This window comes from Micropterus salmoides, unplaced genomic scaffold, assembly GCF_014851395.1.
Source record: "Micropterus salmoides isolate LMB-PRFRI ecotype aquatic unplaced genomic scaffold, ASM1485139v1 Ms_hic_scaffold_2, whole genome shotgun sequence".
Lineage (NCBI taxonomy): Eukaryota > Metazoa > Chordata > Actinopteri > Centrarchiformes > Centrarchidae > Micropterus > Micropterus salmoides.
Genome location: NW_024041150.1, coordinates 35,006,141 through 35,018,822, shown reverse-complemented (window position 1 = coordinate 35,018,822; position 12,682 = coordinate 35,006,141). Strand labels below are relative to the sequence as shown.

At 38.1% G+C, this 12,682-nt stretch overlaps 1 protein-coding gene across 1 annotated transcript; it reads left to right on the top strand.

The window, feature by feature from the left end:
- Positions 1-850: 850 nt before the first annotated feature.
- LOC119912590 (trypsin-like) lies at positions 851-7,651 on the top strand. The gene is made up of 6 exons (XM_038731857.1): positions 851-986; positions 2,763-2,786; positions 3,876-4,038; positions 4,362-4,627; positions 4,865-5,004; positions 5,869-7,651. The coding sequence occupies exons 1-6, from the start codon at positions 932-934 to the stop codon at positions 6,232-6,234; spliced, it is 1,014 nt and encodes a 337-aa protein (XP_038587785.1). The 5' UTR covers positions 851-931; the 3' UTR covers positions 6,235-7,651.
- The last annotated feature ends 5,031 nt before the right edge of the window (positions 7,652-12,682 follow it).

Below are 12,682 nucleotides of genomic sequence, written 5' to 3'. Positions count from 1 at the left end.
ATACTGGAGATATTCCATACTTACACAACACACAAGGTACACTGCTCTTTACTTTGAGAAGTCTGCACAGGCAGCAGAGCAAGAATGTTGCTCTGCAACTGCACAATGAGTCATTGTCAGTCAAATAGCAAGCACAGGTGATGAAAGCAGCTCGGGCCATACGTAAAAAGAATGTGGACAGCAGAGGAAAAATACTCATACAAAGAATACAAAGAGTCACCTGGAGCTCAAAACTGCAAAATATTTCTATTCTGAAGACAACAAGCAAAATTAAAATCTCAATGCTAAAAATGTGCCCTGTGTGATTCTAGCCTTTAATGTCTAAGGTAACACTCCCCTCTAAAGACCATGCTGTTATAAAGGCAAACACTTTATAACAGCTTCATGGCGCATTTTCACATACCTGATAAAGTCATTTTATAACAGTAAGAGTATGTCACTTAGAATAAATAGCTTATATATTCTTTCACTTATGAAACATTTAACTTGTCAGGCTTGTAATCGTTTACATCATTTAGATCAGGGTTCCTTAACCTTTCTGGCAGTCCGACTTTCAACAGTGGGCCATAGGCTTAATTCACCATTGTGACATTAGTATCATAGTTATGGCTGCTGCACCAACCATGACTTTGATCTTTTAAAGGACTTATGTGAAGCATCTGTTTTCATCTCTTACACATTACAATGAATTCATTCTTCTTTTGTACATGGGTGCAGCTGCATGCAACCATGGAAGCAGATTAGCACAAGCATCAAGACAAACATGTTTGAGTTTGTGCTTTTCTTATTGTTTCCCCCAGAGCTTTTTTAACAAAAGTCGAGGTATGTGAAATATGATGGTTTAATAGAAGGTATGTTACTAGGGGTGGAGTTGAGAGTCAGGAAAAGGGGTATTTAAACTTGAGGACAAAGTGAAGGATGCACAGTTAAAATGGATTTCTACCAGTTTCTGTGTGTAACTGTGATGATCATTCTCTCATCCAGAGGTAAGAGGCAGTTAGATTTTTCTTTACAATATAACACATATTTGTTTTTTTAATCCATAAAGAGTGGAAGGAGTACAAGACAGTCATGTTATTTTACTTAAGTTGATGTTAGCGCACTTGGGTTGAAACTGCTCTAGTAAAAGTACAAAATTAGCTCTTTAAATACTACTCTTAATACAATTTTTCCATCTACTGTTCAATGTGAACACAGTACACCAACCAGTTACTCTGCAGTTTAACGATGTTCTTCAAAGCGATGAACATTTTTTTCTTTCAAAAAGCTTTTTCACAGTTTGCTGCATAATGCGGAAAACGGGTCAAAGCAAAATCAAAATGGAAAATTCTCCTGACTCCTGATCAATAGCAGAAATTGTTGGCTGTTCATAATGTAATTTAGAAAAGTATTGTTGTGCCTTCACTCGTCTGTATTGAAAGAGTTTTCGAACAATGTCTACAAAAAACCATACATCTATTCAATATTCTGCACTCAGATTCAGGACCACAGTATCTTCTTATTGCATTCTAAATTATATTTTTAGCTAAATTCGCACATGAAATGTAAATTGTTTTAACCAAAGTTATCACTTGACATTTTAATACTCCTTTTTAACTGAGTTCTCACAAAACACTTAAATGAAATGTACTTTTAACATTATTCATTGTCATGAACTCACCCTTATAGTGATAAATATATAAAAACCTTCCAGCAAAAATATGTGGAGTAGCTGTAGCTAGCTTAAACACCAACGACAAAGTACACACAACACTTGTGTATGGCGGGACTCGGACACGAGATCTCCGGCTGCTAGCATACACATCTTCTCAGTTAGCACGATACTCTGTAAACAATATGTACATGCAAATACGTCTCTTTTACTCATATAAAACCACAGAAACATAACGAAATGCATCAACATGTGTTAAAGTTTACATTGCTTTGTGGGTGGTAATTACCTTAAAAAGGGGAAAAGTAACGGGAGAAGGTTGAAGAAACACACACACGCAGCTCTCTGTATTGAACCGGGAAGAGAAGCATGATCTACTACTGGAGTCCCGTGGCATTACCAACACATAAACGAGCAATTAACCCACAGACAAGGATCAGCATTATCTGTTTTCCAATTCTTATTCACTGGATAGTTTTTAAACAGTGACAAAACTTAATAGACATTCTAATATAAACATGAATATAAAAAACTATAGAATATTAATATAAAAATAATAATATAAAATAGAATAGTGTAGTACTGTAATAATCTTCAAAATGAAATTAGCTTTTCAGATAGATTACTTGGTGTCAAAATGAGTTATGAGCTATACTTTCACATACCACGTGCCACAAAAGCTAATCAATGAAAGTCACTAAGGTGCCATATCCATGTGTAATATTTTACCTGCAAGTGGAACATAAATATTTCTGACTGCAATATTTCCACCAACCTTCTTCACATCCTTGTATCTTTTGAGTCATTGTTGTTGTTTTCAAAAATAACTCCGTCACAAAGACAACCATTCATGGCAGTAAAATTAAAACATTTTAATTTGGTGTTGCCCTGCTGTCTGGGAGTCCAACAGGTTCTCACCAATTATGTCAGGCTAACCACAAAAGGATCTCAGGTGTTTAGACTTGTTCATGTTAAAACAAAAGTGCATTTGCACTTGCATTTTTATTTAATTTTCCCTGTAGTGTCCTTTTGTGTGCTAAGAACTGTGCTTACGCCATCATCTGCTTAAATGGTTTGCTTAACTTATTTCTTTCTGTATTTTGACTTTCAGGGTGTCATTCGCAGCAGCAGCCAAGTAAGCCTCCAAATTTACAATTTTTGTTCTCCATCTCCATCCAACAGTCAACTTTTCTTTTAACCATGAAGATGTTTCCCTAAACCTAACAATCAACTTGACCTTTCTCTCTTTGACACTATTAAGGGGTGATTCCTGTATTTTTAAACCTAGGCCCTGTTCTTATATATTTTGTGGTCAAAATGACAAATAGGTACAAAAATGGGAATAAATCAAATAGATCGCCTAAGGTGTGAAACAGGTTGCAGTGGCTGCCACGCAATACTTGGGTACAATTACAATTGTGAAAGGTACATTCACTAAAAGTGCATGTTTTTACCACTGACAGGCTCAGATTGTTGTTCTAGTGTCCCTCCCAAGGATTACGTTGCATCCATATCTCTTTTTAACATCTTTAAAATAAAATAACATCTTCAGTATCATTTTAAATAAAATGGTCACATTTAAATTACTGCTCAATAAAATGTAGAGGTTATCACATGTATACAATAGTACACATACAACAATCCACAACTTTGAACAGTGTACATTGCACTAAATCATTTTCCTGTCCTGCCCCACAGCCTGGTATATAGTGAGGAGCTGGATACCATGTTGCGCCAGACAGATTTTACTTTAACTCCTTCTCAGCTGTTGGTTAACATGAGCTACTTTTGAGCCACTTTGTTTGAAACAATCACTGTGTCTCTCTCCATGTTTCAGTGGGAAGATGACACGCATCTGTCAGGAGGGCAACATGCGCTTTGCCTATATTTGCTGCATCTGTTGTTGTTGGTGTATAGTAACATTTAAAGAGCTAGACCCCGAAAACAAGACCAGGTGAATTTCCAGATAAAACAACCTGTGTTATATTTGGACCAACATGTTAGTTTTCCAAAACCTTTTGTACCTATTAATCATTTAGATCCAGTGTATAAAAATAAAACCCTAAAATGACCATAATTCCCCTTTAACCATATCTTAACTGCATTTGTGGCAGTACAACAAAATCAGTCATTTTAAAATGCATATTTTTGACATATTGTATCATTTGAGGTTTGAGGTTTTGTTGCATGTACTCCATGTTTAACTCTTGTTTTCTCCTTTCAGAATGTGGCCTGGCTACATTGAACACCAAAATTGTGGGAGGTGAAAATTCATCTCCAGGAAGTTGGCCCTGGCAGGCCAGTTTAAACACTAATGGCCATGTCTTCTGTGGAGGATCCCTGATTACCAACCAGTGGGTGCTGACAGCTGCTCACTGCCTGACACAGTAAGGGACAACTGTTAGAAGATTTCTTTCATAAACTTTATGTTTTTGGCTTGTTAGCTTGCAGCAGGAAATGATAGAGACTAGAAATACACAACATGAGTCAAGAAACATGATCAGCCAGTACTTCACTTATATTTTGTTCATTTGTCAGGGAAAACATGCTTTAAATGATGTCTATATGATGTAAAGCAAGTTACTGTTAATCCAGATAATTTATCCAGATAGAGATTACAAGTGAATCCTAAGTGTAAATGGGGTTTAAGATTTGACGCACTCATAACTAAAACAATGAAAATAAAATATTTTACTTCTTTGTCATCAAGAATTCCACCCAACTTAGAGGTGCTTCTGGGACGCTACACTCAGTCAAGTCCAAACCCCACTGAAGTGTCACGGAGAATTGACAAAGTCATATGCCATCCTTTGTACAACTCCTGGACCTATGACAATGACCTGTGTCTTCTGAAGCTGTCGGCCCCAGTGAATTTCACGCAAAACATATCTCCGATCTGCTTAGCCTCAGAAGGAAGCACTTTCTACGCCGAGACTAACATCTGGGTCACTGGATGGGGTAATGTTCTGGGCGATGGTAAGCTCACAGACTGTTCAATCCAAAAGAAACATTACAGTTTGTTTTTGACACATAATTCTTAAACAATACGTAATAAGTAGAGGTGTTCTGTAAAAGTTGCACCTCTCACTTTAGGCTAGTCCACTGCCAATAACAGCCATGTTAATACTGCTTATATAATAAATTATGTGCACATAATACAGCTCTAAGCTGTACAGTTTCTTTTGTTTTCTCTTTTTGCTTATTTCCAATTAGGTTCCGTTTTCCTCCCCGACATCCTCCAGGAGGTAAAGCTACCAATAGTGGGAAACAATGAGTGCAAATGCACCTATCCTGAACTAACAGATAACATGCTCTGTGCTGGGACCAGCGCTGGAGGGAAGGATTCATGTCAGGTGACTTATTGTGTATTTGTTATACCTTTTTCACTGCAGGGGGAGAAGTCGAGAAATGTAAAAAAATAAAAAATAAAATACATTAATAAGGTGGAGGTAAAGCCCTACCTATTCAAATTGCTTTTGTTTTTTTCTGACCAATAGACCAAAACTGAAAAAAAATTATGTTTATTGTCACATAAAACAGACAAATTACACTAAGGAACTTGGAATATTGGCAACATTTGCTTGAAACATGACTCACAATAATTAGCTTCATGCTCAAAAAACAGACCCAAACCACCACAGTCTGCTGTCTCGGACTATCAAACAACCAAAATAGCTTTGGCCAGCCGCAGTAACAAGTCAACACAAAGTAGCTGACACAGTATGTCAACAACCACAGAAGAAATAGTGGTCAAGAAAGACCAGAAACTCACTATGCCAACACAGTATGAATAAATGAATGATGGTATTTGACCACGATCCACGCGGTAGGGGAGAGAAGGGGCGAAAGTACCATTTTTCAGAAAAAAATGATTTTAAAAGATAATGTTTCAGACAGAGATATATTTTTGCTGTGGTCACTAACTCACAGGTGTGGTCTATCAATGTCAGGTGGTATTTTGTACAAATGTAGAACGACTTCCCTATAATTTCACTTTAAATTTATGTGGCACATTGTTACTTTTGATCCCGTCAGCTGGGACAAAAGTAACACAACAATACAAGCTAGATTTTTTGTGTTACCACCCTTGTATTTAATAAATAAACATGACTGTGACCTTGCTAAGCACATCACAGAGCTATCCATGAAACTGATTTAAATTCTCTCATTATTATAGGTCAGACAAATAAGTAACCATCATCACTTTCTTTCCACAGGGAGACTCAGGGGGGCCACTGGTGATAAAAGAAGGTAATACCTGGGTCCAGGGTGGAGTTGTGAGTTTTGGTAGAGGCTGCGGCCTGCCTGGAGTTCCTGGAGTTTACGCCCGTGTGTCCAACTACCAGGACTGGATCAGCAACATCACTGGCAACAGCAGACCAGGCTTTGTTACCTACAACTCCACAGGCATTGACAGCGACGTAAACTTTGCCTGTCCAACAACACAACCCCCCATTTACACAACAGGTGATGGCAGTATATTTGACAGTGGTGAAACCGTGATGCACTTCTCCCACTTCACTCACTTCACCTCACTCTGTGCTCTAGTGCTTTCACTCTACGTACTGGTTGGTGACGCATAACATGAAAATGTGAAATCTATGCAGGTAAAAGTACAAAATGGTAACATTGTGGTTGTCAACAACGAAACCAACCCTTTTAATATATACGATAAAAACTTTAAGAAAAAGTGTGATTGTTCGACTTGAACAACATGCTGAAAAGCAGTGTGTCACTGTCCTCTGATGGAAAATTTCAAGCCTGTTTCACCTGGGTGTGGTCAGAAATGTGTCCTGTTGCACCTGTAACCACACCCAACGGTGATGTCACAGCAACAAGGTGAGAAGTTAAACCACAGGAGGTCAGCAAATAAAATATTTACTCTTTTAATCGTCAAAGTTCAAAATATGTATTCTGTTATAAAGCTAATGATTTGTTTCTTTTTTGGCCTTTTGGGGACAGCACGCCAACACACATTAGCATTCATTTAAAGTGTTTCTGGCCATCTGATGAGTTCAAGTTCAATATCCACTCTGCTTTCAGCTCTGTTTTGGTCTTCACCTACTCCGTGGGGGAACATATGGTTCTTTAGCAGCTAAATGTTCCACCATGTTCGTCAACGCATCATTAACTTTGTCTATCTGCTGAAAACAGTCCTATTTGGAAATGAGGTTGATGAGAGCAGTGACGTTGAACCAAAACAGTAAAGTCGCAGATTGTCAAAATAAAAGCAGAAATATGCTCAGACTCTGCAGAATTGATGCCAATGTGTTCATCACTACAAGCAACTCTGTGTAACTTGAAACACTTGATTACTCACACATGTGCCGCATTACACAGAAAATGTGACTAGACCTCTGTATGAAAACTAAAATGCTTTTTGTACACGGTGAAAATTCCCTCATAAGCTGGATGTTCAAACCGCTGGGAGCTCTGGTTTGTTTTCCCGCTCTGTCATTTCCCATAAAGCTCCTGAGAGGATTGTACTGTTAACCTGGCAGGGACGTGCAACTCACATCCCTGGCCTGCAGGATCAATCAGCTGAAAAATCACATCCACTGATTCCAGGTGTGTTTGAGCACTCATTGTGTGTTTGTGTGTCGCCCCCCTCTGATGATGTTTGTAGACATGTGGCTTTGTGTGTATGTAAATCACATTACGATTGAAGGCTCACAAACGTGAAATGAAACCTAATTGGGCCAAATGTACCTTATTTTTCATTTCCTATTCCTTTTTTTATTTTAATTTTCAAATATTCACACATGAATGCAGTTACTGTCCCCAACAGGCCACTGTACACAATATATTCTGGGTGACTGATCGGAAAAGTAACTAGCAGGCAGAAACATTATTATTCTGTGGCGGTGATGGTGTATTATTTAGTTTCAATGTGTTGGACTTTTCTCATACAGTAGTAGGACACAAAGATGACAAAAACGTAATCTGACTCTGGGGCGAGACACACCCTCCTAAAAATAAAGTTGATTTTTTTCCTCCTGATGCACTTTGTCTCTATTTTTTGTTATTGAAAAACTATCCCTATTATTGTTGTCCATTTTCATTACTTTTGAGTGCCCTTAATGCTTTCTTATATAATGTATACAATTTGTGTCTCTTTGGAAGCGAAAGATGAAGCTCAAACAATATGTATCTTGCTTGTTAAAAAAAGCTTGTTGTTTTCTTTTCATCACATTAGTGTAAAGAGCAGAGCCATGAGAAGAAATGAATTGTAATGCTGTCATTACTACTGAGCTATTGACTTAATGCCTCTGACAAAAACAGCAGATAGAATTTCATCAAACAAGAGAGGGACCGATAACAGAGAATGACATACTGTCCATCCCACATTCACCGCAATAGAAAATACCTGAACTATTAACGTGTGCAGCATAAATTGCTCTGTTTATATCCTTCTAGAAAAACAAACCTTTAATCGAATTAGTTCATAATAGACAGTTAATCTTGTCTTATGGCTTTAGTAGTGGTGTTTGAAAAAAGTATGCGGAGTGACAGAAAATCCCTGCAGCATTAAATGCCTTCAGTTCAGAGGCACTCACACTACATAACAAAGTGACTAGAAATGGGAGGCAGATCATTCCACAAGGTGAATATTAGTCAAACCAGGATTAAAACATCAGAGCAGTGTTAATTTCGTCAACGTAAACTATGACCAAAAATAATCGTCAACAACCTTTTTCCATGACTGAGATGAGATGTTGATGTGCTAAAAATAGATCTCTGATAATAAAAAACTGTATCGGGCCTAGGCTAAAGACATCCAACACCAGGTAAGGAATACAGATACTGTATTACACAAATAAAAGTGAGTGTAATTTTTGTCACTTGATACTGTCACCTTGATTGCATGGTTACCAGTACCAGCCATATCCTAAGCTTTTAATTCATTATTATCTATAGGAAATATGTTTACAAGACATGTGTTTGCCACCCGCCCTCCCCACAGGTGCAGAAAGATCAGAAACTTCTGTACCTGTTCTCATGGCTGGAGGATGACACATCACAAGCAGGTAATAAGAGCAAAGCCATCGTCCTAGGCTTAACCACCACGAGTTTTCTGAGTGGTTTTGTCTTACTTTTAGTCTTGTTGGGAGATCAGTGAGACTCCAGATCTAGTGCCTTGACCATGGGCAACTTTACATTTCAGTTACTTTTCATTCACAATTATAGAGATAATACCCCACTTGCTTAGCTGGTTAGACCTCAGCTCAAGCTAAACCTGCTGCAACATACTTAAGGTTAAGGGAGTCTGGAAAATGGTAATAAGGCAAATTGACATTTGCTCGTCCTCGTGAAATTGATGAGGCCAACTCAGGCCACCACTGGTAGCTGGGACGTTCTCGCTAGCGCTGTCAATTACAATAGCTGCCACAGCTTATCTCTGTTCTCTCTCTGTTTTTCTGTTTGCTTTGCCCTGGCAATTGTACACCCATTTGTTCAGTAAACCTTTTCAGGAAGGACAATAAAGCTCTCCAAACAAGTTGCTTGGCTAGTTCACTAATGGGACAATAAGTTCACAGAGTCAAAAAGCATTTTTGTACCAACAACTACTGTCTCGTAACTCTCAGCAAACCATACCTCTTTTGTGAAGATCTCTGACAGAGGTCTGACAATGAAGGTTAAAAAGCTAATAAGCCACAATAGCTTCCAATATTGTGGACTTTAGCTATTAGTCAATGGTGCAAATTAACATGTCAAAGTTCACCGAAGTTTAACTTGATGTGGAAACTTGCACAGATTAATTTCGCACAAAGGGTGAACCTGGGCCCTGTTTTTACATATTTAATGGTCTAAATGACTAATAGGTGTAAAAAGTTTTGGAATTGGTCCAGTAGATCCCCTCAGCCAGTGGCAAAACAAGCGCTTTTAGAGGGCATACTTTTGAGTGGAAAAGGATCACGTTGCAGCCCGTTTCTTGGCTGATCACTTCTTGTACCTATTCAGACCACAAAATATGTACTTTGTGGTCTAAATAAAAACTAGGGCCCAGGTTAAATACCAGAATTACCCTCTAACCATATTACAACCAAATGGGTGGCAGCACAACAAATTTTTCCATTTTAAAAGCAAGAAATTGGACATATTTTATCATTTTATGTATGAGATTTTGTTGCATGGACACCACGTTTAACTCTTTCCTGTTTTCTTCTGTCAGAATGTGGCCTGGCTACATTGAACATCAGAATTGTGGGAGGTGAAAATGCGTCTTCAGGCAGTTGGCCCTGGCAGGCCAGTTTAAACACTGACTTAGGCTATGCCTTCTGTGGAGGGTCCCTAATTACTGACCAGTAGGTGCTGACATCTGCTCGCTGCATAACAGGGTGAGGGACTACTGTTGCAAGTTTCCTTTTATAAACATTTTTGGTTTGTTAGTTTGCAATAGCACATGACAGAGACTAGCAATACACAACATGAGTCTAGACACATCAACACGTTCAAACATCACGTGACGTACGTATAGCAGGTTACAGTTCTTTAAACTTAGTATCAGTTAACAGTTTTATGAAAGTGTGAACATTTTTGACAGTCATGAAAACCAGAATCCACACTTGCAGGCCAGCAGTGCCACTTTCACCTCTTTTCTATAGAAAGTTAAAGAATGTCACATGTCACCATGGTTGGAGTTAAGAATTATGGGCGTCCTGTGCACTTGTGACATAACGAAGAACTAAAACATACCAGTAACATTCACAGCAGGAAATTTCAAAAAAGGTAAAGTCTTACCAAGACCAAGACAGGACGATCAATATGCTATAATTACCAAATAATCACTGAGTAATCCTTTTTAAAACAATGTCACTGGACAATTTAGATTATTTATAAGAAAGGGATAAACCAACTAGAAATTAGCATTGGGCTTTATATTGAAATGTACAAAAACAGGCTTTTAAATACCACTTTAGAGTCTCTGGACCTTAGGTGGTCAGCGGTACAGTATGTGATTTCATTTAAATGTGATTTCCCATTTTAACTTTAGTCGGCCTGTAATTAACTACTACTTTTACTTGAGCAATTATGTGCTAATCAATGTTAAGTCTCTTCCTGCTGGTAGTTTATATTTACACTTAATATCCACATCTGGAGGTGGTCTAGCTTGCATCGTGATCAGACCAAGCTCAAAGCTCACCTTACTTGGCCTCTTCCTGCTTCAAACAAGCCCAATAAAAGCTAGACGTAATAGGACTAACTACAGTCTTCCAAACGAAAAAGCATTGTGCTCATAGACTCATAGATTACACTCAAAGATTAATATGGTTTCTTATGACATAAGTATGACATAATAAAAGGGTCTCAGATGTGCAATGATTCATCTAGATGTGTACCGTATGTTGAGAAATATCCACAAATTGTACTTTAATCTGTGAAAACATAGTAAACATGCTAGTAGGACTCAACCTTGTTAGATTTCCAGAGAACACTGATATCTGCTAGCCTGATGTCTCTAACTAATCAGTCTATTGTTGTCTCCCTGACAAGGATAAGTAAATGAGAGAAATACCTAAAGCTAGAATGTCAGAAAACACTTATGGGGTCATCTAAATTACTCTAAGCTAGACCTGTCTTACCTTTTCCTGTTACATCAAAAAAGCCCCTTAAGAAATATCCTCAACAACAAACAAAAGTGGCACCTCTGACAATAATAATACTTGAGTAATAACTTCTGTGCATATAATCATTTGTTCTTTTGCATTACTGCTGCTGGTTTCCTCACAAAGCTCTTAGCTGTGATGTTTCATCTCTTGTCTGTTTTTTGTTTGTTTGTTTGTTTGTTTGTTTTGGACAACAATTTGAATCTTACCTTTGAAACATGTCCAATGCCATTACCTATGCCGACATCCTCCAGGAGGTGAATTTACCAATAGTGGGAAACAATGAGTGCATTTGCACCTAGAGGACTAACAGAAAATGTGATCTATGCTGAGTTCGGAGCTGGAGGGAAGGCTTCATGTCAGGGGACTTTTCGTGTATTTGTTACAGTATTTGTTTTAGTCACACTTGAGTCTCTGGATTATTGTTATTTTTTTCCAGTTATGCTTGCATTAGCTTACCTTAGTTTTAATGTTAGTTGCTGTAAGAACTGTTAATGTTGGCCAAAATTTCTTGCAGTGATGTGACGTTACTGAAAACAGGTCAACCAGCTAAATAAACTTCTGAAGAATAGATATTTTTGGGCGGTGGGGGATACTGTTTAACAAAAACAAACATACAATGCATGTTCATATGAAGGCTGCAACTAATGATATTAGATAACTACAACTTGATTTTCAGTTAAAATAGGAAAAAAGCAACAACTCCTCACAAATAAGAAACTGCAACTAGGGGAATTTTATCTTGAAGTCAAATGACTTGCTTCAGGCTCAAAAGCAGCTGACTCTTGGCTTTGTTGTTTCCAAGTTGCCGAAAGATTATTTTCTTTTTGATTTTGGGTAACTTTGCTTCCAGTCTGTGCTAAGCAAGGCTAAACACATTAGATGAAGCTAAATTTTCAAATAACTGTAGGTCATAAAAAAAAATAGGTAGCCCTTTCACTTTATGGGAATTATGCTTTTTAAAATGTATTTAAGCAGGTTGGATGCTTCTGAGATAGGTCCTCCTTTAAAAAATATATATCATCACCTTCTTTCCACAGGGAGATGGAGCGAATCCACTGGTGACCAAAAAAGGTATGATCTGGGTCCAGAGTGGAATTGTGAGTTATAATGCAGGCTGCGTCGCACCCAACATTCCTGAGGTTTACACCTGAGTGTCTAACTACCAAGGATGGATCAACAATGTCAAAACCAGGTTTAGTTACCTTCACCTCGTCAGGCGTTGTCAGCGTCGTAAACTTTACCTGTCCAACAGCACTATCCAGCAATTCCACAACAAACACAACCACCACTACCATCATCGCCACTACAGGTGGTGGCAGTGTATTTGACAGTTGTGAAAACGTGATGCACTTCTCCTACTTCACCTCACTCTGTGTTTTAGTTCTTTTGTTCTATGTACTGGTTGGTGATGCATAACATG